General features: G+C 40.2%; 3 protein-coding genes across 7 annotated transcripts; 1 reads left to right on the forward strand and 2 right to left on the reverse strand.

Moving 5' to 3' along the window:
* Window positions 1-710: 710 nt before the first annotated feature.
* On the reverse strand, window positions 711-6404 carry LOC133021621 (rhodopsin kinase GRK1-like). The gene is made up of 7 exons (XM_061088543.1): window positions 5706-6404; window positions 4269-4396; window positions 3106-3263; window positions 2939-3022; window positions 2699-2823; window positions 1144-1345; window positions 711-1000 (listed from the first exon to the last, which is right to left on the reverse strand). The coding sequence occupies exons 1-7, from the start codon at window positions 6402-6404 to the stop codon at window positions 711-713; spliced, it is 1686 nt and encodes a 561-aa protein (XP_060944526.1).
* A 2947-nt stretch (window positions 6405-9351) lies between these two features.
* Window positions 9352-17377, reverse strand: tfdp1a (transcription factor Dp-1, a). 3 transcript variants are annotated; one of them, XM_061088546.1, is made up of 12 exons: window positions 17297-17377; window positions 15217-15302; window positions 14938-15031; window positions 14627-14748; window positions 13787-13908; window positions 13445-13610; window positions 13135-13281; window positions 12961-13029; window positions 12498-12649; window positions 11184-11350; window positions 9965-10043; window positions 9352-9831 (listed from the first exon to the last, which is right to left on the reverse strand). In XM_061088546.1, the coding sequence occupies exons 2-12, from the start codon at window positions 15226-15228 to the stop codon at window positions 9693-9695; spliced, it is 1269 nt and encodes a 422-aa protein (XP_060944529.1). In that variant the 5' UTR covers window positions 15229-15302; window positions 17297-17377; the 3' UTR covers window positions 9352-9692. The 3 variants fall into 3 exon arrangements, with proteins under 3 accessions (XP_060944529.1, XP_060944530.1, XP_060944528.1); XM_061088547.1 differs by lacking the exon at window positions 17297-17377 and adding an exon at window positions 16105-16152 and having other exon boundaries at window positions 14938-15004; XM_061088545.1 differs by lacking the exon at window positions 17297-17377 and adding an exon at window positions 16105-16152.
* A 401-nt stretch (window positions 17378-17778) lies between these two features.
* Window positions 17779-26211, forward strand: dcun1d2a (DCN1, defective in cullin neddylation 1, domain containing 2a). Of its 3 annotated transcripts, none has more exons than XM_061088554.1 (7): window positions 17779-17837; window positions 22690-22906; window positions 23063-23231; window positions 23547-23677; window positions 23763-23845; window positions 24649-24745; window positions 24838-26211. In XM_061088554.1, the coding sequence occupies exons 1-7, from the start codon at window positions 17799-17801 to the stop codon at window positions 24915-24917; spliced, it is 816 nt and encodes a 271-aa protein (XP_060944537.1). In that variant the 5' UTR covers window positions 17779-17798; the 3' UTR covers window positions 24918-26211. The 3 variants fall into 3 exon arrangements, with proteins under 3 accessions (XP_060944537.1, XP_060944538.1, XP_060944536.1); XM_061088555.1 differs by lacking the exon at window positions 17779-17837 and adding an exon at window positions 20096-20134; XM_061088553.1 differs by lacking the exon at window positions 17779-17837 and having other exon boundaries at window positions 22561-22906.
* The last annotated feature ends 234 nt before the right edge of the window (window positions 26212-26445 follow it).

Consider the following 26445-nt stretch of genomic DNA (forward strand, 5'->3'; position numbering starts at 1 on the left):
AAAAAAGAAAGAAAAGGTTTTAATGACATTCCTAGATAGTGTTTTTGTTTGTTGTCACACAGAAACAAAATGAACTTCCTGACTCAAGTTTTCATAAGCTATTTTATTCGCCAGTACTTTTTCATACATTTGAGACTTCATTCAACTTTTGTTCAATAATTTGCTTTAAAAAATAAATGGATTTATTGTCAACATTTCCCTCTTTGTGGTAATGAATTTAAAATAGCTCTGAAAAAGAAGAAAAAAGTAGGCCTTACTATAGAAAGCATACTCTCTACGGGAGAAAATGTGAAACATGTGACAGTCGCTGAGCACCAGAGGTACCATATCCCTGCATCCCGGCTCCAAAATGTGAGTTAAAAAAATGCATTTTAAATCTAAAAGCTTTATAATAATGTAAAACATGCACATACAACCAGAGAGTGAGGAGAGGAAGAGAAGTGAAGGTGAAGAGAATATGTGAGGGAGGGAGAATAGAGACAATTGAGGGTATAATGTCAAAAACTTTCACTTTTCAATACGAAATCAATAATCAAGTCGACTCCAGGTTGGAAATTCATCTCCGTTCTGTGTTTTCTGTTCATGCCCTGAATAAAAAGTTAGGTGTAAACCGTTTTTATTCTGGTATTCAGAAAATTCAATAGAGACGTGCGTCTGCCCTGAATGTTTGAGTCTGTACACTGATGTAATTTCAAGGTGTTTCAATGACTCTACGATACGCAGCAGGTGGAAGACTTTGGCTGCTCGAGTATGGACTCCCTGCGGAGGTCGTTTGGGACGCTGCCTTCAGGGCCCCAGAGGTTGAGTTCTCCATAAATACCCATGTCGATCATCTCCTCCTGCCACGGGATGGCGATGTTACCAGAGGAAAACTCATCGAAAAAGGTTTTATCGGGATCATCCAAGGCCACTCCCTTCACCGAGGAGAACGCTCCGACGTCGTCCAGGCTTTTAGCGTACACCACTTTAGGGTCAGGGACAAAAGGAGGAGAGAGGATACCTGAAGAGGCAAGGGTCAGGGTTAGAGATATGGAAATAAAAAATCGAAACGCTCAAAGAAAAGCATTAAAAGTTGGAATTACTTTGAAATTAGCCCAAAAAATATTTGAGCAAGATAAGAGAGTAAAAATAAATGGATGATACCTGCGTTCAGTTTCCTCCAGTTGATGTCCTGAAAAAATGGGTGAGCTCTGATCTCGTCACAGCTTCCGTTCTTAAAACCCATCCGCTCGTCCACCTGTTTGGCCAGCAGCCCTTCACACAGCGACTTCACATTCGCACTGAAATTCTCCGGATAGTCCACCACCCGCGTCAGCACACGCTCCTTCATCTCCTCACGGTCGAGCTGATGAAGAGACCAACATCTCATCCTCCAGTTTATCTCACAGTCACAGTAAAAGTGGATTTGGAGAGCGCATATTGAGATCAGGTAAAAATAACATGTACACAGAAATGTTCTTCTCCAAAATGCAACGGAGTCTTCCCTGAACCATGACACATCCTTTTTGTGTTCTCTGAGAGTGTATACTGAGATCTGATTGGCCACTTCATCACCATGTTGCATTTAATGCAATCTTTTAAGATCAGATACATACAATTTCAGTGGTTCATAGATATTAGCACTCTACAAATGCCTGTTTCTCCTAAATTAAATTCTGCATTATTTGTTTAGAGCAGTGGTTCTTAACCTGGGTTCGATCGAACCCCAGGGGTTCGGTGAGTCACTCTCTGGGGTTCGGCAGGGGTCAAGACACACACAGTATAGCAACACACAATTTTTCTTCGCCGTGTCAGATAACAAATATTTTGTTGCTTAGTAAAAATTAGTTACACAAAAGAAATTCAGCCCACTCGTATTATTCGTGAAGTCCCCCTCCGCTTGGCCGTCATTGGCTGCACCTGATCACGCCACAATGCTTAGCTTTGATATCTGTGCTGCAGGGAACTTGGTGCGCTCAGTAGTCGACTTGTGGCTGTTGTGATTGTACGTCATTCAGCAGAGCCAGCTTCAACAGCAACTCTTCAGAACAACAACGCTCTCAACGTTTTGGTGACCCTTGAGATACTCACACCGTTTGTTACAACTTATTTTTGTGAGCAATACTTTTCGAGGATGGTAGACATGAAAATTAAGAAAAGGAACAGACTTGTGTTGTGAAAATGATATGAGAGTGGCACTTGCCAAGGTGAAGCCGCGCATTTCTGAAGCTGTATCTGAAAGGCAACAGCAAAAGTCACATTGATTTGCAATAAATATTATTTATTATATTAGTTTTATATTGTTTTTGTGTGAAATTCCTGTTTATTGGTTTTGTCCTTTGAACACAGTGATTTTGTGTGCACCTGATGCATGGTTAATTTTGTGCACTAACAAAATATATACCTATGTTTTGAAGAAATAATATTTTATTTGTCCAATTACGAAGGGTTCGGTGAATGCACTGATGAAGCTTGCAGGGTTCAGTACCTCCAATAAGGTTAAGAACCACTGGTTTAGAGGTTCCCAAAAATTTCCCCAAAACGCAACATCTATCTAACCATGTAAAAGAATAGCATTTTTTTATATCCTGGATGCGCTCCCTGAAACACATTTGCTCCAAATGTAAATGTGTTCCTCCATGACCCATCATCCTGACATTAAGTGTCAATAAAATCGGTTCAATAGGTTTTCTTGCGGAGGTTATAAAGGGCGACTCACTTTCTCCCCCCTGTCCCTGAACGGGTTCTTGGCCGCCATGAACTCAAACAACGTCACCCCCAGAGTGTAGTAGTCCACCGAGGTGTCATACTTTTCTCCTTTCAGCATCTCTGGAGACATGTACCCTGCAAGAATCAGCGTAAATCAATGACAAAAGAAATATATGTTCTGATCAGGTTGCAGTGAGCCACCACCTTTAAATTTGACGTGTTTTACTCACTAGACACAGATGAGACTCACCTGGTGTCCCAGCGTAACCTTTGGTCAATGTTTTTCCTTCTTTTAGCTCCACAGCGAGACCCAGGTCAGAGATACGCACGTTCCCTGTTCCACAACGTAAAGAAATCTTCATCAGCCAATAGTTACACACGGATGAGGGCTAGTTTTCATGTGATGAACATGATTACCATCATTATCGAGCAGCACGTTTTCTGGTTTCAGATCCCTGTAGATGATTCTCTTCTGGTGCAGGTGCTCCATACCCTGGATGATCTGAGCTGTGTAGAAACAGGCTCTGGGCTCGTCAAAGCCCGGGTTGTTCTCATCCACCAGGTAGATGTGATACCTGCCACACGGACACAACAGGTCAGACATGGCTCTGATAGTAAAGACATGTCATCTGGATACATTTGCCACTATGCGCTTTGCTCCTTTTACATTTGAGAATCCTATTGTTAGATTTTTAAATCAGCAGATCTCACTTAGTTTATTTGATGTGTATTTAAGTGACTGGTGCTTTATAAAAGGGACCACTCAGGATTATTCCTCTCATTAAAATGGACATCTGCCGAGGATACATGTTTGCCTGAAGTCCAGCGTATCTACAGCAACTGACCTATACTCCTGAATGTCATTGAGAGCTTTAGTTCACATGCTGTTTTCCACCACACATGATGTCACATGCTCCCAAGTGTCAGTCTCATTGATAGTAAATAAAGATGGACAACGCGTCTCCTCCTCCCCCCCGTATCCAGAAATTAAGCAGAAACACTGTCTGCACAGTGTTGATCAGCGGATGGACCCTCAGTAGAGATGTCATTGTCAATAAACGCATTTGACCAATCCTAAGTCAGTCTCAGCTGTCAATCATGACATTTTAACCCCTTTTTTTATAGCATAGCATTAGTTAAAACCAAACTAACTAGAAACATAAACACTTAAACAAGCGTCAGTGTGATAAGAACTGTCTAAAGTGACCGTCCAACTTTTGAGCTTTTAGATTGACCCATTAACATAGAGGAATCAGAATTTATGAGCTGTACTGCAGTCAGCCACCAGGTGGCGATTGAGAAGCTTGGGCTTCACTTTTGGGAGCAGTCCATCTTTAAATAAAGTCAATGATCTGACAGCGATTGATAATACACACATGTGAATATTAGTACATTTAATACATCCCACTGTAATGACTGTTAGTTGAATTATGGTTCATGTTCCAGCTTGTCAAATATTCTAATAGCTGGTGTCACAGCCGACTTTGTGACGCATGAGTCTGCCAATAATGCAAAGAGGAAAGAAAAGCTAAGTGCAGTCACTCCTTCATCAATGAGCCTATGTGAGAGTGTGAAGTTACTTGAGGTCTCCTCCATTCATGATGGTCATGACCAGACAAAGCTCCTCCTTTGTCTGGAAGGCGTACGCCAATGACACAATGAAGGGACTGTGGACCTTCTCAAGAATCCTCTTCTCCACCATCGCACCCTACAGGAGAGAGGTCAGAGAGACACGTTTAAGGGATAATGCACAAGAGGGGGAAAAACAGGAAAGTGTTTTTTCTTTAAACGAGCTGAAGCAAACTGTGCGCCGCACTTTTGTGTTAGTGACGAAATACATTTCAGAGAATGACCTCAGACATGTCAAGGGCAAGATATAACTGTGTCAAGGAGTTCCATTCAGAAGAGCTTTTCACTAAAGCTCCCAGTAATCACTCTATCCCCGTGTCAGTGTTTAATACTGCAGGCTCAAGCCAAACGAGACAGAGGCTGCTGGGACAAAGGTGATTAGCACCAGTGCAGCTCCATCAGTGTGGGACACTTTCTCAGAAACAAACAGACACTAAACACCTGCACAATAAAGAGCAGTTAAAAGAGCAGCGCTTCTGAAGCACAGTGTAGATTGAGCCAAAGACATGATTTATTTGTTGGACTGGTATTGTCACTGTGCACATGCAACATGGAATAACATGCACAACCATATACAGGTTTTTATGTTTATGGTAAATTAAATCTCTGAATTTAACTTGTGTTTAAACTGACTCATTTTGATATACTTTTAATTACTATTTAATTATTTAGTCATTAGATTTTGCTTCTTTATCAAACTTCTTCGCATTAGAGATGCCTCAAATAGCGAAACTGAAAACATACATTTTTAGCTGCACCTTTCAGTAGTCTGGTTTTAACTTACTATTTCATTTGTATTACTTTTATGTGTCTTAATTTATTTGTCCAATTATTATGTTATCGTATCGTATCTTATAGGATAAGCGTCCTTGGGTCTCTTGAAACGCGCTATAAAATTCAAGCTAATATTATTTTACTTATTTATTCATACTTTAAACTTTTGATAGTTTCCGGTCTAATATTTATCTTAATTTCCACATTATTTTCTGGTGACAACCGCAGTTGCTTGTGCAGCACATTGTTCTTCCACCTGGAATTAAATGTGCTATGAATAAAGCTTTGCATCATTTGGATTGAATTTATCTGTTGTCCTTATATTAGGCTTAAGTTCCTTGCACTGTTTCTTTTTTTTTCATTGTTTTACTCGGCTTTACTTTAATTACAGGTCTCTACCTCACTGTGTTTATGAGTTGAAATGATGGTTCAATGACAGGATATTTTGATAACTTGTTAAACATGGTTACAATTAAGATTAACAAGAATAACATTAGTGGAGCCCATTTCTTTTGAAACAATATAGTGTGTTTTTGATTTAAAAAGGCTGATATGAAGACATCTATCTTGGCCTAATAAAAAACCAACATCATGAAACACATTTGTTCTCTCACCTCAAAGCCTTTCCTCTTCTTCAGCCTCTTCTTGTTGAGTTTCTTACAGGCATAAAGTTTCCCCGTGGCCTTCATCTGACAGGCCGACACCTCCCCAAACCCTCCTTTCCCCAGAACGCGGAAGTCCAGGAACCAGTCTGCGTCCATGGGCTGCATCTCCAGCCACTTCCACTGCAAGAACCTCTTCAGGTACAGGCTCTCCAGGAAGAAAGTGTAAGGGGCCTCCCGCAGGTAGTCCAGCGTCCTGGTAAACACTGCTTCAAACAAATCATCCCCTACAGACCCCTGGTCCTCCTTCACCTTTGCTATGATGTCCTCAGACAGGAAGGGGCAGTAGTGTTTGGCAGAGGAGTCCATGTAACGCTGGACAATCTTTGAGGCCTTCTTCGCCCTGTCAGAATCCTCGGCCAGGTCATAGCCCTCGATGTCTTTCCACAAACGACAAGCACCGTGATACTCTTGATTTGCATCCAAGAACTCCCTAAAGAGGCGTTTGCCGATGGGTTGTTCCACACAGGCCGAGTCAAAGGCCAAATCCAGGGTATCCCTCAGGTCCTCGCACACGGTGATGTGGGGCAGTTTGAGGCGGGAGTGGTACTTCTTCTCCCGAGCTGCTGCAGGGTTGGAGCCATCGATGCTTCCACGGGCATTGATGTAAGCAGAATTTGCGACCACTGTGGTCAGACCTCCGATATCCATGTTGAGGGTATGTGACTTTTAGGCGATACAGAGAGGAGACATTGGAGCCAGAGAATAAATGCTGCTCTCTAATGTGCAGGGGTGAGGCGGACAGAAGAACGAAGGGAGGGCAAGTTAAGAGGAAATCTGATCGCAGAAGAGTGTCAGAAGCCAGGAGAGAAAAGGGGGGGACTGGAGAGTGGTGTCTGAAAGAGATCCAGGCACAGTTTGAGCACTGTACCATCCTCAGTCTCACACACACCCACCTGAGTCAACACCTTTCAGTAATCCATTAACACCCTAATGCCCCAGACAAAGTGTGCGGAGCACCTGCTAGAACAGAGGAACACCGAGTATCCGCAGCTGAGGTTTCACCAGTAACCACCTGGCAATTAGTTTTCATATAACCAATCATGTCATAAAAATAAAGACGTGAGAAAAATCATTATGTTTGAGGCCAACAGACAATCAATAGATTTAACTAGGTTTTCTATTAAGATACCAAATGGTGTTAATATTTCTACATTTTATTACATTTAATAGTAAAAACTAGAATAGCACTTATCACACATACCACCACCAAAGCCAAAAGTCTGATATGTAGTCAAGCTGCACCAAATTTTACACATTTTACAAAATGTGGGGGATGTTTTTACATCAAGACACATGACTTACTCCCTGGGAAATCAGATAAGAAATTCCTGGATTCACCCTGATCCACATCAATACAATAATTGGGTTGTTACCGGACTGACGCCACATCCTTCACCAAGTTTTGTGTCATTCTGTCAAGTGTTTTTTTGCCTAATCCTGCTAACAAAAAATCAAATCATATCATTTATACGTAGACATATGTGAAAGCTTAGGTGTTCTGAAAAGCCGGAAATTTAAAGAACAAGTTCAAAACATTTTCAAATGCTTCCACTGATTTTCTCCCAGGTCCCTTGAAAGGATTAACCCGTCACCGACTGCAAAGAAAGTGTCTAAGAACATTCAATGCTTAATGGCTTTAGCAGCCTGACAAATAAAGAGGATGTCTCCTAAAGTACCAAACTTTTACTTCCAAATTTCTTCTTCCTACTTTCTTACTTTAGAGAACATCCATTCTATTTGAGTCATTAACTTCAGCTAAATTTGTCACAAAATGGACACATTTGTTAAATGGAACAACAGTTTTTATCCTTGCATTCCTACCATGGCAGGCTCTCAATGGAGTTTAAAGAAGATGAAACTCGATGGAGCAGAACCAGAAACACCCACTTCTTCCTTGTCTAAACCTGATGTTCAGCTTCTAGGATGTGATGTAGCTTCTCACCTGGAGCAGAGAGGGGGAACAGGATGACCGGCTCCAAAACAAAAATATCTATGTATATCAAAATATTTCCACTCATCCACGTCATGGTATATTCAGTAGTTGCACAGTGGACTTGCATGAGTTTCAGACAAGAAACACAAGCAAGTTGTCCACCACTGACTTTTACACGGGTTTCTACTGAGCCCAAGATCTGCAAGTAAAACCATTTGAACCTTCCTCAAAGTTAAATTTTGTGATAAAAACCTGTCTCCACGCTTTAAAATGTTTAAGAAGTGAAATTGATTTAAAGCGACATGCACTGACTAGCTCTGCGGCTGCAGGATTACACTTCTCATGCATTGTTGACATCGACTCAAGTGCTAACAGGGTGTGCTACATTTTGGCCCTCGTCTGTTCTCCATGTCAAAAACATTTGGACACACTTCATCAAACATAGGGCAGTGTCATTGTCAGCAGTTACACTTCTGTATCCATGTCTGTACTAAAGTTAAATGCAAATAATCATGTAACAACTCTAGCTTAAAATAAATACAAACAGTATGCAAGTAAAAGAGAAAATAATTAATTGTTCTCACCTCAGAGAAATCTCCCTTTTCTAGAGTTTGGAGCTCGTTATGAGGATTTCCTCTGATGGGCAGACGCCTCCTCAAACCCACCTTTCCCCTGCACATGTCTGTGGCACTGTGCAGCCATGTGCTTTTGATGAAGAGGCTCTCAAACCATTTGAGCCTCTTAAAAAAACAGATCTTCTCAGATGGTTTGTTTAAAGAGCAACTACTACTGGAACTTACAGGAAGCCTACACGTTTCAGTTGGTACAGAAAAGAAAAAATACTTTGAGGTATGAGGTGTCTTAAGTTTTTACAGAAAACGTGATGTTGTTCCAGGCTCGACACAAACTGTAGGTCAACTTTTAGCTGCAACAAACCTGCATACTGTACATTATAGAAACAAACTTATTAAAACAATCTATATTTAATTTGCAAACTTATATTAGATTACAGAAAAGGTATTTGGAAGTCAGTACATGTGTTGCTCAGTTTTAAAAGAGATCTTTGAAGAAACACACCAAGACCTACACAACCACACATTGTTACATCAATATCTTTTATCTCTTACCACTGGCCTCTAAAGGATACTATAAGCTACAATCTTTGTAGGACTCATGTACGTAATTAACAAACAAAGCTTATTCACCTATCAGGAGCCTGGGTTATGAAAGTTCTGACCTTGCTGGTGCCATAATTTTTGTAAACACTACCAAGGCGATAACAGGGTGGTGATGGAGAATTCATCAACTCCAGAAATACAAAAAATATATATAAACATAACTAGCAAACAAGATCAGGAAAGCAGCTGCCTATAGAACAGAAGGAAGCCGGCCCAACACAATGGGGGATAAGAAACTATATCAAATTATTGCCCAGAACATAAAACAAAAAAAGGTATCGACACATCCGATGGAGCCCCATCCTGAGATGACATGGCAACTGTGTTATGCCATTCAGTGTCCATGGTGCTGCTCTAACAAACGTTAAGCAGACACTTTGGCCATCAAGGAACATTTTGATCATCATGTCTGCTATATGTAATTGGAACATAATAGGAATATCTATTCCAACAAGTACATTATACATTCTCCAACAGCAGTAGATAATACAGAGGGTTGTTTTTAGTGGGATGGCTTATTGAGAAGTAGAATAGACATACAAAGACTTCAGTGTGGTGGCAGGGCCACAGACCACAGTTCCCTTGGACGACACCACCCCCAGAGCTGTAGTGCATGTGCACAGGATTCAAAAAGATGGGTGCGACACAGACGCACACACCTCTGTTCAATATTTCATCTACACCCCTGAAAAAGCCAGACAGAAATACAGGCATGGGGAGCAGGGGGGAAGGTGGAAGAAGCACACACAAACATGGGGACTAGATTCCCACGGTGAAGGTGGTTTGAGGGACTGTGCTTGTTGGAACGGCGGTCTAAAGACGGGTTTAGTCTTCGTCGTCGTTCTCGTCGTACTCATCCTCATCGTCGTCATCCCCCATGTACGACACTGGAGTCTCCACACGAGAGCCGCTGTAGTGAGAGTCATTTGAGCTGGAGGCCATAGTGCCGTCGGTGCAGCCATCACTACGAGGAGGAGGATTTGATTGTTCAGTTAGTAAACAAGTGAATGGTGGACAAGGTGATACAGGAACATGAGGAGTACGACAAAGTGATTTCTGTCACATGTGTTGGTTGCTTTACAGGTTAACCTTCTCACCTGCTTGCCGGGTAACGAGCTCCATTAGCTGAGGAGCCTCCAGTGATGTAGACATTACTAATGGGACCCTTTGCCATCTCTGAGAAAAGAGAAAATAAATCAACCTACAGAAATATGAATGTGATGATACCTGAATTTATTATTCTGCTGAAGTCACACCACTGTTACAATGAAGACCCACTGTTAGTGAATCACGATCATAGAGTGAATAAAGACGGACTTCTATCTAGAAATGAAGCCAAAATATCCCTAATACAAATGCTGCCATTTGGCACCAAAGTCATCTGTGTGCAGTAGTACAGAGTGGTAGCGAGGTCACGCCAATAAACCTGCTCAACCAACTAATCACGAGCAATAATCAAAGCCAAAACTGCTAGAAAGAATTAGCACTTGAACATACATCGCTGAGATAATAACAAACTAAAATGTCAGAAGCGATATGAGGATTATCATGGTTTCCACAATTATTGATATTATGGAAGGAAAAAGACAAGCAATATATATCTAACAATAATAAAGCCAATAATGTTAAATATTTATTAATATTAACATCAATATTTATCAACTATATCCAGTTAGTTCTTATAGTGTAACATTTGGCTTTAAAAAATTTCAATGTAAGCCATTTTATTAAGTTGCTTTATTGTGGAAGGTTGGTTATTAATTTTTTTGTTTCCTGTCGTCATGAGCAGCGTATCTGTTTGGGGATTTTATTGTGAAGCTTCACCAAAGGAAGTTGTTCTGTGTTGTGAACTAGTTGTGAACAAATAAACGGACATATTCTCATGGTTCAAGCCACATTCTTCATGTCCTTATTATACTATTACCTCTCAGTATAGGTGAATTAAACTCTCGACTACAATTATAATGGTTGGAGTGTAATGGAGTGTGTATGTGACTGCATGTCAGTTGCTCCTTCGGAGCTGGACAGAAACCGAAAGTAAACATGGATTTCTTCTCTCACTGAGAACTCCTCCGATAAAGTTTTTTGGCCAGCGTTGGTAGAAATAACGATGTTACTTCAACTCCCTCTTGGTAATACACACAAGCGCACACACAAATTGCATGACTCCTGAGAGGCAAGACATCATAGTTGGATATCGTAGTTTTCACAATTCTTGGAGTTATGAAACCGCGGTTATTGCAAAAATCTGTAAATCCCGACATCTCTAGGGCCAACTATTGAACTGTCTCTGGGCAAACAAGCTGTGGCACTGACCTATAACGTAGGGCTCCAGAGCTTTGGGCACCAAGTTACGTGCGACCTTCAGATCCTCTGGAGAACACTTTCCCACCTCCAAACCACAGGCCATGCCCATTCGCTTCAGCACCTCGATGTCATCATGGATCTCAAACATGCTGTCGAAGTTGAACAAATACTCAAACCTGCAGATGAGAAAGAGAGAAAGACATGATAATGTTATATATGTGGTTCAAGGATTAATATGTGTCTTTCATAGAATGGAAAATACTAGAAATGCAATATATCAAATCTTGTTAACTTTGTCAGCTTAAATTTTGTTCGTGCGATAAATGTGCATTTTGGAAACATCAATTATGTTTTAAGGAGTAGGGTCAGTGCAGAACGGTTGTAATTACATATATAAACATGGACTCTTAAGCAAGCATAGCAAAAAACTTTGAATAAAACAGCTGCCGTCAAACTGCAGGCAGACATCAAGATATGTTATAGGAACATAGGAATAATAATAATAATAAGGTTCCACTCAAAAATGTTACATTTCAAAGTCAAGAAACTAGAGGAAATGTTTCGCCTTCAACTGACTATTTGCTTCTCCAAACCTTGTGTGTTTCCCTGAAACACTGAGAAAGCCATACCATCCAATTTGGGAGGGTACAAGCCCCACATTAGATAAAGTGGACAACAAGAAGCCTTGTTTTACCTTTCTCATCTAGTCTCAAATATGAAAATGGATTGCCGTATTAAGAAGTTATGTTCCCAGAAGTTATGGTGTCGTATAAACATTTTAGAGGAAACAATGGAATTAAAAAATCCTGATTACTGTAGCACATTACAAACCTCACTTATGTATCTCACTTTTTACCACCCACTGTGATTGTACAGTAGGGTTACAGATTGGCGGTTCTTCCCTCTATAAAAGCAACAGCCGGGTCTCATTTAGGCCTGTCATCAGGTTTATAACTTACTGATACCTATGCACCACTAGTTACATTTCTTAATTGCGCAGTTTGATCTCATGCGCAATGCACTCTCGGGTGCCTGCTTGCTGCAAACGATGTGAAGATCAAAAAAACACACACAGCTACAGCTTCCACTATGACAAGGTGACAGGCCAACCACACAGTAGGATTTCTCCTGACACTGATGATGGCAACAAGTGAGAACGACAAAGCAAAAGCACTGCAAACAGCTCTACGATGAAGCAACATATTTATGTCAGATCTATCTCTAAAGAGAGAAGCCCACAGGCGTCACACACTGGAAGCTCCACTTGACATATGGGTGTACACTTTATAACTTTAATAAAAATGCAGAAGATGAAGCACGTACTTGTCGTTGGAGATGCTGCAGTCGATGACAGTTTTCTTGCTGGTGTTGACAATAATAAATGGAAGGTGAATGATGGAGTTGGGAGGTGGAGGTCTGTTTGCCTGCTGCTCTGTTTGTCTGTTCCGCTGAACCAGGTTCTTAAACGCTATTTGCTATTAAGACAAGACATACACACAGGACATTATCAAGCTTTGCGATGCATTCATTTTGTACCCAAAGTAAACATATAAATTTTTGCATGCAACAGCATTATTTTATTTAACTTGCTCAATGTTTCCTTCACAGCAGAAACATGTAGAGGAACACGTAAAGGCCAGTTTCAGTTATTGTAGAGCTCACATCCCTTCTCCATGACTTCTGTGGCATTGAGATGTAGTTACATTTAAGCTGGCATCAGAGCTAAAGTGGCTGTAAGTGATGATCAGCCACAACACAAACAGAGAAGCATTCAACTCTTCCCCACCTGCAGTATGAGCTCCTGAAGTTGTGATTGTTTCTGCTTAATCCTCTCCAGCCGCCTTTGTCTTTCCACCTACAGTTAATATAAAATAAATTAGTAAGAGTGATAACATACAATGATTGAGATTTAAAATCCCCAATACAAGCTATTAAACAACAGTCTTCTTTGTTTTTCTACCTCTAGGTTTTGGCACTCCTGTGCCGAGTTGGTCGGAAGGCCAATCCACTTAATTTCTTTCTTCTCTTTAGAGATAATGTTCATGGCCATGAGCACATTGAGTGCATCATAGACACGCCGCCGAATGTTCTTCTGGTCATACACGTGCTAAAAAGGAAAAAACAGAAGATTATCAATATTAAAATAACTTCGAAATCGAAAATTAAATTAATTAAAATAAAATATCTGGTTTCATCCCCCTTTCCCAAACATGTCAGTGTACAATTTTGATTGGTATGGTTTCGAAAAACAAATGTCACGTCGCACTCACTGAGTCGTTGGGTGACATGTGGTTATCTGCAGAGCTGAATTCTGCCACCAGCTCATCTGCAACCTCATTGTAGGTGGTGACTCCTTTCTTCTGCACCTTCTCACACACTTTCATGGAGAAATGTCTCAAGCCCTTCCCATTCTTTTCTCCTTTCTTACCGCGCTTACTGCAGACAGAAAAGACCCCCCATAGAAGCACAATGATTATCATGTCAAAATGTATGCATTTCCTTTTCGACATGGAATAATATCAGACTTTACACATGCTATTAAAACTTGATCATGACAGAGCTTGACAATACCCCAAATTCATAAAATTGAGGATCTTTTTTTGAGGACTTACCCCGAAGACCATGGAGAGGCGTCTGACGGTTGACTCTGAGTGAGGAACTGTGAACTTGGTGTATGTGGACTGTTCACCAAAATGGTGTTTGATACCGTGGGTCTCTGAGGTGTTCCAATTACCTGCAGAGGACATACAAGGGAAAGGAGTAAATATTAAAACTCAAAATCATCTGTAATCTTGTGAGGCTGTCAGCATAAAATCAGTTCTTCTCATAAATTCAGTGTAATCAAGTCTTGACAGATGAGGAACGTAAATTTGACACCAGCTATGTGTATTAAAAATTAATCGTGTAAATTAAGTTTTACTGAAGAGATAAGTAAATTTAAATGGGGCTCCCTCACATCAGGAAAAACATAAATTCTATATTTGAGAAATATTTATTGAATAATTACTGGTCATGACCATGGTATGACCAAATCAATTCAAGACATTGCTTTAAATTTGAATTAATAATAGTAATGAGGTATTGAAAAGATTGGGAATCGATTCCATCACTCAGGGGATATCTAAGCTGATTTATGTTATGTATATATTACATATCTACAGTATAATGGGATGATGGGTGTAATCCTGCTGACTGTAGAGTTGATAAGCTTAGGATCAACTGCCTCCACCTACCCTCCGCCCCGGTCACCTCACAATGATAATGGAGGGGGCTTACACAACAGTAAGACACAGTAGAGAAGCCCAGCATGCACATGTATACACTAATGCATCGGCAAGTCACTGACCATTTAGAAGGCTGAATCTTGTACAACTATTTAGAGGTTCTGTAAACTCTCCCACAAATTTGGTTGTGAAAGCACAAAAGCCAGACGTTTGTCGAGCATCACTCACCATGTGTGGCACATGTTGCATGTGTGCAGTGATGTTCACGTTGGATGGCCCGAGAGTTTTGGGTAGCAGCTGTTTGGCCACAGGGGCAGCTGTGGGCTGGACAGTAACCAAAGATAGGACACCTGACAGAAGCCACAGGAAGACCAGTAAGCAGAGCTAATGATTGAAACTCCATTGCCCTCTATCGGCCAGCTATTAGCACATAGGACTACACATGGGGACAGATTGGTTCCTTGTGCTTGACCTCATGTTATCTAAAGAAAATACTTTGTACGCTTTCTATGTAGATGACAATTATTCATAATTTGTACCTTTGCTTGGGCTCATATTCTGATCGATGAAAACCTTCAGCTCTCCGTTTGTTTCAATCAAACCAGCCTGCATAGGACATGAACGAAAGACGATCTAAAATTCAACAAGTTACAGGTGATTCATGAGTTCAGCTTTGAAAAAAGAAACCAGGAGTATAAACATAGGAATATTGCAGCAACATAACCACTATACCATCAGCTAATATCAGCTACAGTATCTGCAAAGTGAAACTGGAGCAAAACTGTTTTCCAGTAAAACCAATGTGTTTGATTACTTACATCTTTTGCCATGATCCCAAAGGACCGGAGGAGTTGAGATTCAATCCGAAAAGAAAATGTCCCTTTAAGCTTCACTCTTCAGACCCCTAGAGACACACAGAGGACAAACTTCTGAATAATGATAAAATAATAAATCAAATACCATTACATTTGTCTGCACAATATTGTGTTTAAATACAGTCATTCATATACATTTGTTATGCAATTTAACTAAACTTATTTCTTCACAAAGGCCCAATTGAAGTGCTTGCTGCCAGCACATTGTACGAAGCTACATCACTGTCGTTAGCTTGAGTGACCGGATATTCCTCTTATAGGATTAAAAATAACTGGAAATGTGCGTATTTGATCAAAAGCTCAAACATATGAAGCTTTGAGAAAGAATTCTGAATGCAGCTTGACAGCAGAAATCCACATTTAACCACCCATCGATGGCCACAACTTTTCTCCGCTAAGTGTGCAGGAGGCCTACTTCAGGTACCGAGCACGTCCTCCGGAGAGGCATCGTCGAACTTCCACGGGTCGAGCAAACGTTTCAACTTTCCTGCACCGAAAAGATCCGCTAATAAGTGATCGTTCCTCACGGTTACAGACAACGAGGATGCACGGAGTAGCAACAACATCCATTCGGTCCCAGAGCAGCAGTGAACAAGCTTTTGTTGAATGCAGCTAGCTAACTGTTACCGCTAGCGTTACATTCAGCTCACTCACAGCTAGCTAGCTCGTTAGCCTCTGCACGTTTTGGAAAGGATTCGCGTTAAAATATATACATATTTGCAGGTTGCATGCTACGAATTCCTGACAAACTGGAGTGTGGGTGAACGTGTAAGAAAGGTGTGTGCGTGTACCAGAGAGGATAAAGTCAAAATAGTAATTCTGTGCACTTACGAGTGCACTCCCCCGTTTCTTCGACGGCTGTTGTTGTTGGCATTTGAGAATGGAGGAAGAGGAGGTCTAAATCCCTTCCGAACAGGAAACAAACTAAGTCAAGTCGAAGTACTTTTACCCTTCATTCGAGTATTTTATTAGTGCTGAGTGTTTTACTCCTGTGTTTGTTGCCTCCCCAGGTTTCTGTGTTGTGATGTTGATCAGTTCATGAAGCTGGGATTCTGCCTGTTGGTCGGTTATGGAAGCTGCATTAAAAAAAGTCTCCGTTTTGAAATGAAGAAAGATGGACCACAGAAATACATGGAGGCAACAAACACAAACAAAATGTGCTTTTCTCCCACTGTGAATGGTGATCATCTATATGTAAAGCTAACAGCAAATATTGTATGGAAACAACTTCTGAAATGCCTGTTACTATAAGCTAATTATTGTTTTATTTCTCATGTTATTGACAATCACTGACATTTTATTGTCACATACTTATCACCTCGCAACTAGTCAGCGACAAACATAACAGCACCCAGAGTTTACATTCAGGAACACCTGAATACATTAATCCTCATATCAATATCAATATTAAACAAACTAACCTGAATATTTACATTCTGTAAATGTAATAACTTTAGTTCGTGTATTATAAGTGGCGTTGACCTGTAATCTCATGGAGTTCCACAATACAGAGTGTTTGTGATGAGAATAGTTTTTGAAAAATACATATAGTTTTACATATCCGACGATAACCATTCAGTTATAATCACGGTGGAGCGTTACACTAAACTCACAGCCCCCCCTTAATGACTACATTAGTCTGAGCAACACATACAGTCCATTAGCAACTTATCAGAAAATGCATTAAAGTTATGGCGGAGTGTTGAGTGCTGCTACTCTGCTAGTTAGCAACGCTTCGCTTGTTATTTCAGCGACGACCTGACTGGATGTTTCGGTTTGAAAAGCCTCGAGCACCGGCGCTTTGTTAGCCAACAAGCGCTACGCTAGCAGCTAGCCGGCGAGCTAATCCACAGCTGTCACCGAGAACACCAGCAGAATGAGCCTCGATCAAACTCCTGTTCGCGGGCTGCGAGTCCTCAAGAGCGGCTCTAGCAGACCGCTTACTAAAACCTGTCTTTGAAACGGAGAACTTTGTTTTCGAAGCGGATTGACAGCGAGCCACAAGTCGATGGGAGCGACTTACCGGTGCACTTCGCAGGTTAGCAAGCTGCTCGTTAGCCTCCTCTGTGTGAGTTAGCCGCTTGCTACAGCAGCGCGACTCTCAATCTGATCTTGGCGGTGTCTGGCTTTGCAGGAGTGTGATTGGTCGACGGCGACGATACGACAGCAGAACAGGCAAAGTGCTCCGTGCCCACGCTCTGCTTCTCTGCAGCCCGGAGGACTGGAGTCCAACGTGCTCACAGCGACACCTATCGTACAGGAGGGAGAGGCCGCGTTTGCTTCACTCCCGCACTTCTATTCTCCTCTGGTTCTTGCAGATAAAAAGTTTTGGTTGCACCCAGAATGGATCGAATATCCCCGTTATCGATGTTCACCAAAACATTCACTCATTATCTTCTCACCACCATGCCGATGGGGGGGTGGGTGAAGTGTTTGAGTCCACAAAACACTTTTGAAGATTCAGGGGTAAATAGTGTTGCAGCCAAATCCAATACAATTGAAGTAACTGCTGACAACTTCTTCAAATGCTTCTGGGCTGTGTTGGCCTGCAGCTACTTAAATTGGTAATTGTATTGAATTATTTGCTTTGTTAATTAATGTCTTCTTTCTGCTCCTTGTCCTTCAAGATTTGACATTTAGTGTTTGCTTTTAAATTGTTTTATTTGGTTGATGAATGAAATAAACTTGTAAATTTAGAAAATATGTATATATATATATATATATATACTTAATAATATATATATTAATATATGTAAATATCTTCCGTTGTACTGTATTATTGAATATACTGTTTTTTTACACATTCAACTTGGCTTTTTTATATATTTCATTATAAGGCACATAGTTTGACAAACCTTTTATTTTATACTCTTTCCTATATTTTGTATTTCTCATCATTGTACTGGTCCTGGTCTGTATATATTTCTATTCTTGGCTGTAGTGACCAATGCCCTTGGTGGATCAACAACCTCTGATTGTGATCATCAATAAATGAGATGAGTTTTGCAGTCAGGATACATTTTTAAGTTTGGCTCTCAAGTAAGTACCAAAAAGCCACTGCATTTGTCAGGCCGAACACAGAAATGAATAAAGGCACAAGGGTCTTGTTGCTTTAATCCCCGTAGGCGTAATTTCTACATCTAAGAATAAAGAATTAACTGAAATCTCAACAATGTATCAGATTTTAATGCAAACTGAATATATATATATATATATATATATATATAGCATCTTATTCACTCCAAAGCACCTCTTATTATCGGTTTAATTTCAACAACAGTAAAGCCCACAGTTTACCACAAGTGTAAAGTCATTGAATGAGTTGACAGTAGTTTTCCATCAATGTAAGGATCATTTGCATGCTGCTGTGACTGTGACTAGCATGACGTCAGTGTGCTCGATGTCATTGGAGCCTTAGTCTCTGTAAAACAGAACCAACAAAAAAGAGGAAGGCTGGCTCCCACAGATACTGTATCAGCTGCGGAGCCGTGTTTGTTATTCACTCTTATTCAAGGGTGGATTCCTTTTCTCATGAGATAAAATTCAGCTGAGCAACCAAACAACATTTACTTTTTTACCACATTCATTTCTTAGGTTTTTAAAGTCAGGCATCATCGCAGTTTATCAAGTTAAACAACAAATTGCATATTTTGTCTGCAGTTCTTTAATAACAGATCCTTCTTCCATTATTTTAGGATCTGCACTCCAAATCACCAATTTAAAGATTGCTCCAATCGAAAAACAACCGTTAACTCAGACTTCTTTTCAATCAAACATTTACTTTACAGTTTGGTTTGATTTAAAGAGGATCACCATTATGCAATGTCAGGCCATTTCATCTTTTAAATTCAGAACCTGCACTACATAAGAAATATTTTTGAAGGTTTTTTTTACTCTTCGCATAGTTTTCTTTATGTGTAAACTGTAAATTTATAATCCAGTGAGGGTCAGGAAGGATTTAGAAAAATATTTTTTGTGTAGATCCAGATCATGGGGGAAGATCCAGGAGTATGTTTAACTCTATTTAACACAAAGAGGTGGGCTTCTTTTTTAAAATATTTTTTGTTATTGATTTCTCTAAGAATTATGTGGGAATCATGATGAAAGAAATTGGGTATATTAAGAGTCTGTTATTAATAAGTGTGCACTATTTTATGTAGAACTTTCATAGGAAGTATCCAGTTTATTTGATATATACTTATTATATTATATTATACCTAACTTCTGCTGGTGGTCACTAACATCAACTGTTGTACAGGCATTGATAAGTGTGGTAGAACAGGGATAATCTCCATCTTGTCCTACGTTCTTAAAGAGGGCCATGTTTAGTTCCAAAAAGGCAGAGAGGTAATGATACCTGATCTATATTCTAAAACTACCCTAATACTGCAGTTCTGCAATAAATCCTGCCTTCTGATGTAAAATGTCCAGTGTCTCAGGGATGGAACTGTTGATTCAAAACTGTTGATTTAATGTTAAGGCTGTAGTGGATTATATTGTTTCACACTGGGGTATATGATATTATTATATGAAAAACCTATAAACTAATGCAGGCTGATAGAAAAGTCTTGCAGTTCAACCTGCATTCTTAGAGAAAATGTTGAAAGGTTGTTGATTCAACTTTTTACAGTTCCTCTGAGTACTACTGTATATGCTGTAATATACTGTGGGGATCGTTCAGATTTGTATTCTATTTTTATTTTCACTAACTGTTTGACAACTATTATTTAGAAATAAGTCAAATGACAACATGAACAGTTTCTGTTCAAACCATAAATAGCTCTGTGCGACTGCCTTGGCGCATGCGCACAACGAGCATCGCTCGGGCTACCGAACTGGTGAACCAGCGGGTGTAAAAATGGTAGGTAACCAAAATAAACACGAACCCAGACATCGGCTTTAGCCCCGTGAAGACCCAGCTTCACATCTGGGGTCCCAGTATTAAAAGTGCACGTCGTGTCGCGGTCCGACGAGCCCGCGGTGCTCAGTCGCTTGTGTTCGCTGCTGTTAACAGGGAAGGTCAGTGGATGTTTTGAGAGCAGCTAGCTAGCTACACGTCCTTGTTTGGTAGCCTGGTAACTTCGGGTCAGTCTCTGGAGCTCAGACCCGGACCTACAGGGGGTTGTGTCGGTGTAATCCACACCAGCAGCCGGGTCCACCGGGTTCAGCTCCACCGCTAATGTCAGCGAGACAGTCCCCGGCTAACTTAGCTAGCGTTAGCCGGGAGAAGTTCCTAGCCGGGTGGTGTGTGTGGACGATGCTAACCCAGCGTTCCCCACTCCGGTGACACCATAATCCGCGTCTGTGCTCAACCACAGACGCGTGAATTGATTTGAGTTTAATGAAAATGAACCCGGGAAGGTTGGAGAAGTCACTGTTTCAGTCTCTGGTGTCAGGAAACTCTTCGTCCAAGTGCTCAGATCGTGCAGCTGCTCTGAGGAGGTGCTGCTGCTGTGTGCTTCTTCAGGATAGGATCTATAAATGCTGGGATGTATTTCCCGTTATCAAGTCATACACCGTTTTGTTTTTTTTAACATATTTAATTATACTGTAAAATCTCAGAAACTGCACCACACACTTTCCCAGGGCTCAAGCGGACGTCTTCAACCTGGTTGTTCTGTCCAATCAACATTACTCAGGTTACTCTAATCTAATGTAAGATTAAAACAAGCAAAGTGTCATATTCATTACATTACATATAATTTAGCTGATTCTTTTATCCAATGCAACTTCCAATAAGTGCATTTAATCATGATCGATCAACTCAAACACTTTTCTTTACAGAAATGTATGTAAAAAAATTTTCTAATAATTTTCTACGGCTAAAACAAGCAGTTATTCTCATGATAAATTACTCAGGAAGTTATTTTCTCAATTAACTGATCACGTGTTTTGCTCTTGTCTGATCAACGGCCCAAAACCCCCAAATACTCAGGTTACTGTGAGAAAAAATAGAAAATAAAACTTCATATCTGCACATTGAGAAGCTGAAAAAACTAAATTTTGGCATTTTTGTATGTAAAAAGTGGCTGATATTATAATTAACTTATCAAAACAGTAACTAATATAATCAACTTATTGTTTGTTGTGAGATTGATTAATTAGATATTCATAACATTGATATTGTTTCAGGAGAAGATAAGATAAAACTCATATTTGATTAGCTCAAACTTTTTTTTTGCATTTTACCTCATAAAAATGAACTAACGTGTTTAGAATCTTATATCAGATTTGTTGCTGAGTATTTATATATGGCTACAAGCGGTTGTTTTCATTATAAATTAATCAGTCTGTTTCCTGGTGAAGTGATCACTGGTTTTGTATCTATATCCAAAACAAATGAGAAGTTAAAGTTGATGGTTTCTCAAAGGCCAAAGTGGCATCTTCAGATGTCTCTTTTTGTCTGATCAACAGTTTAAAACCCCAAAACATTCAGGTTACTGTAACATAAAACATCAAATCTGCAACACTAAACAAATGTTCGGTATTTTACCTAAAAAAGTGACTGATATTATAATTTGATTATCAAAACATTGATTTGTATTTCTGGTAGTAGTCTTATCAACTTGTTGATGCAGCTACAATATACTAATCAATTAATCAGCTGATCATAGCATTTATATAGTGTCAGGAATTAGATTTCGTCTAGAATTTGCCTAAAAGTATTATTTTAACTTTGAAGTGTGAACCGTGTTTATTACTGGTCTTTAAAAGCTACATTACAATTTAATGCTACAGTCCTCAGGATTTACTCCATCAGAGAAATATACACTGAGGACTCTTCCTGCTTACATCATTACTGATTTATTATATTCTTTTATAAACATACATTTTTTAAAGCTTAACTTTACCTTCCTCAAAGTGTCCTCACAGTGTCACTGTTAACAATATCCTGACTGTTTTAACATTACTTTTTAAAATATATATACATATATATTTATATATTTGTAAGTATTCCGGGCAGAGTGCTTGTGTTACACTCCAGACTTGTTGCACCTCTAGGTCCTGGTGCTGGCATCTCTTCACCCTACTCATGTTACATCTATGAATGTAGTTATCTGAGGGGCCCACAGGGGTACAGCATGTGCTCTGAGAATCCACAACATCCCCCTTCAGAAAAGCCCAGCCAGTCAAGTTGCTTTTGGACTCGACATAATTATCCCCACAGCGTCTTGGCTCACCTACTGTCCTGTGTGTGTGTTGGTGTGACAGACTAACCTTTTTAAATATGTGTCAGTGTGCCTGTGAGTGCCTCCCGCTCTGTACCGTCCTTACCACGTTGCCTGAATGCTCGTAGATGTGTTGTTCTCGTTCTGTCTTTTTGTCTGCGTGTCGTTCTGTGTGTGCGCGTTGTTTTCGGTGCTCCTCGGTCTGATTGCACCGGTGTCTGACAGCCCCTGTCCTGTTCTTACACAGCATAAGCTGAAATCTTCGCAGAGGGACAAGGTTCGGCAGTTCATGTCCTTCACACAAGCTGGGGAAAAGACAGCTGTGTACTGCCTCACGCAGAATGACTGGAAACTAGAAGTGGCGACCGACAACTATTTTCAGAACCCAGATCTTTATTGTAAGGAATCCATGAAAACCTCCGTTGACCGGAAAAGGCTGGAGCAGCTCTACAATCGCTATAAAGGTAGGTGGGATCATTTAAGAGTGTTTTATACTGTGATATGTTTAATTGAATAGAGCTATTCCCAAAACAATTATATTATAACTTATAGGCACAACATGTTTGCAAAAATGTTATATATATATATATATATATTTTTGTTTTTGTTTTTCCTGATAGATCCACAGGATGAGAATAAGATTGGTATTGACGGGATCCAGCAGTTTTGTGATGACCTATCATTGGATCCAGCCAGCAACTCCGTGCTGGTCGTTGCATGGAAGTTTCGTGCGGCCACTCAGTGCGAGTTCTCCAAGAAGGAGTTTGTGGATGGAATGACGGAGCTGGGGTGAGTGTTGACATCAACAGCCTATGACATGCTACCGGGTGGGACATAAACACTGTGGCTGAAGTAGCTCTGCCTGTTCGATCTCTTGGTGTGGCTCTTTGGGAGGGAAGGCCGTCTATATATAGACTCAGTCAACCACCGCTTGAGTATTCTGTGTCTTCGTGGAGTTACTCAATGGAAGTGCGGCTTGTTTTGACTTTTGAGGCTCATGTGTCACAGTTCACTTCGGTATATGCACCGTCATGCTGCAGTTGGGTCGGCTCGTTCACGTATGATCCTTCAGAGGCTGTTGCTCATTTTGTCTTCTATTTTCAGGTGTGACAGCCCAGAAAAACTGAAGGCCATCTTGCCAAGATTAGAGCAGGAGCTAAAAGATACTGGGAAGTTCAAGGACTTCTACCAGTTCACCTTTAATTTTGCCAAAAATCCTGGACAGAAGGGTTTAGGTAAACCGAGTGATTGTAATAACAGCACCTTGCCCAGTTCTGTTATATATTTTTAAGAGTTGATCTTCTCTGTGTGTGTCTGCAGACCTGGAGATGGCTGTAGCCTACTGGAACCTGGTTCTCTCAGGACGATTTAAGTTCCTCGATCTTTGGAATAGATTTCTTCTGGTGAGTCAAAGTGAACGCATGGATGGGTCGAGCAGGTTATCAGCCATTCACATTAAAAACAATTTCTTTTGTCAGTGTAAATCTAAAAGTTCAGTCTTTATGTTAGTCATAGCTGGACACTGATTTAGCTTTTTCTGGCCACAACAAACCCTGACCTCATTTTACTTGACATAAAAACAATGTTAGTGATGTCTATGTAATGAGGTACATACTTAAATTACATAGAAGGAAAATAAGAGCACACTGAGTTCAGGTAATCAAATTACTAAGGTCACACCTACTCTACTACGTTTTAGTTTTAAAAGACATCACTGTTGCTACATTTGCGCCTGCCGTCCACACTACTCTAGTTTTTGAGTGCCTTAAATGCTGCAAACGCCACTGGCCTGATTACAGTTTAAAAACTCTGAAGAAAAAAATCCCTGCCTCTTAATTTTCACCATTGTTGTTACTTGTTTGTAGTTTTTCTCTGTAACTAAGCAACCAGCTGTAGAGTAGACACTCTGCTTTCTGTTGACACCGGCACTCACATGACCCGTGTACATGAATGGTCACCTGATATGTGTTTTCAGGTTTGTTGAAAAGGAAGAAAACTTTTAATTCAGGGCTACAACACTTGATGCAGAGATTGTTAAACATATTTGTAAAAGAGTGGGATTAGCCAGTCACACCAGATGTTTGATAAGATCAAAACCTGCAATGTAATATCATTTAAATGACTGACAAAACATCCTGGTTGAAGAGAAAATGCATGTGTGAAACTCTGCATATACCAGTATGTACATCAGCACTCTTCTTTACAGGAACACCATAAACGATCAATTCCGAAGGACACGTGGAATCTATTGTTGGACTTTGGTAACATGATTGCAGATGACATGTCAAATTATGATGAGGAAGGTGAGTTGGAAATGGAACAGTGGATGAAAAGTTCAAATTGATAATTGATCCGTCACTGTGACACTAATCATATGTTTTGTTTTCTTTCTCAGGAGCGTGGCCAGTTCTTATAGATGATTTTGTGGAATTCGCTCGACCGATTGTAACAGGATCCAAACGTAAAACTCTCTAAATCCAATCGCAACTCTGGAAAACCAGAACGTTGTTTCTTTTACAGTGACTTCATAGTTTTTTTTAAGACTTGTACAAAAAAGGTGAAAATTGTAGACTTCAGAGAGAAAACAGAAGCACTTGGAACTGTCAGGAAACCCCCTTTCAGGGAGCTGAGTAAAAAAACTGGGAACAACTGTCCTCGTGAGACTGAGGCGTCATATGGACGCTGCCAGATTCACCTCATGTCTCTCCTGTTGGACACTCAGTATCCTGGACTCTGCTCTGCTCCAGGAGGAGCGATAGCCGTCAGGCCGCAGCCCTGTATGTGAGGACGGACACAGCACTGAGAGGAGGTTCCTGGCTGTGTGCACTCTGAAAGGACCGGAGAGGAGAATGCAGTGTGTTTTAAGATTCTTTCTAGTCAGCTTTGTTTTGTTATATGAAGCTCTGAGTGACTGTGCAAAGTTCCAATGTCTTACTCTAACTTCGGGACATCATGCTCACGACACCAGCATCAACTGAACTGTTGCCGTTTTTACTGTACATACTGTATCTATTGGGACAGTTTACAAAGAGAGCTATATGAAGAATAATATAAATATGTTGAATTTATAAATGCAAAAGATGATTTCTTTTATGTACAGGAAATGCTCAGATCTCTAACGGGATGCCTCAATATTGTGGATGATTTGCTGTCGGTTTAAGTGTTCGATGGATCTGTCAAATCATGGAGTTGTGAGCTTCTCATTGAAAGCATGTTGAACACGTTTTGCTACATTTTGGGCTGGTTTCACAAATAAATGAGAGTAAAGGCAGTGCTTTAATTAAGATGATTGATATTAGTTGGTGGTATTGATTTGACTGAATAATCGCAGTCGGGAGTGGGTCTTAAAATCCTAAATGTAATCACTCCTTTCCACAGTATTCATGATTTTATATTTATTTTCAAAAGATAATTTCTTTGGAAAAGGTGAGGAAAGCGTTGAGTCATTTCATCAGTTGACCCGTCTGAGAAATCTGCTCTGCTGCAGTTCAGACAAATTGACAGTTAAGACACGTACAGGCCCTTAGGATTGCATGGCACATATCTGTATGTTATGGCAGCACAGAGCCCTTACGTCAGAAGCCGGGACACCGAAGAGGGCAACAGGACAATAACGTAAGCCTTAAGAATAAACTCTTGTTCTGTTCAATATTCATGTTTCTGTTCAAGCCCATCTGTTCAGTGTTACTGAAGGTAGTGCAAACAGAATATATTGTTACATCCTGTAAGTAGCCTAAGTATATTGTTCATTTAAGAAAGATGAATAAAGCATGAGATTTTCCATAATCATACATGTATTTAGCTCTTTCATTGTTCATAATATATAATGAACATTTTATTTAACACATTCAGCACAACCGTTTAGACAAGAATGGGTTTCATAAAACAGAATTAGTATGATGGCAATAATAATGTGACCTATTTTGTTTATTGGCTTATTCACAATAGAGATTTTGATGTGGCTCAGTTCAAAACGCACTGAAAGCTAGAATAGGACTCAAAG

This window comes from Limanda limanda, chromosome 16, assembly GCF_963576545.1.
Source record: "Limanda limanda chromosome 16, fLimLim1.1, whole genome shotgun sequence".
NCBI classification, from domain to species: domain Eukaryota; kingdom Metazoa; phylum Chordata; class Actinopteri; order Pleuronectiformes; family Pleuronectidae; genus Limanda; species Limanda limanda.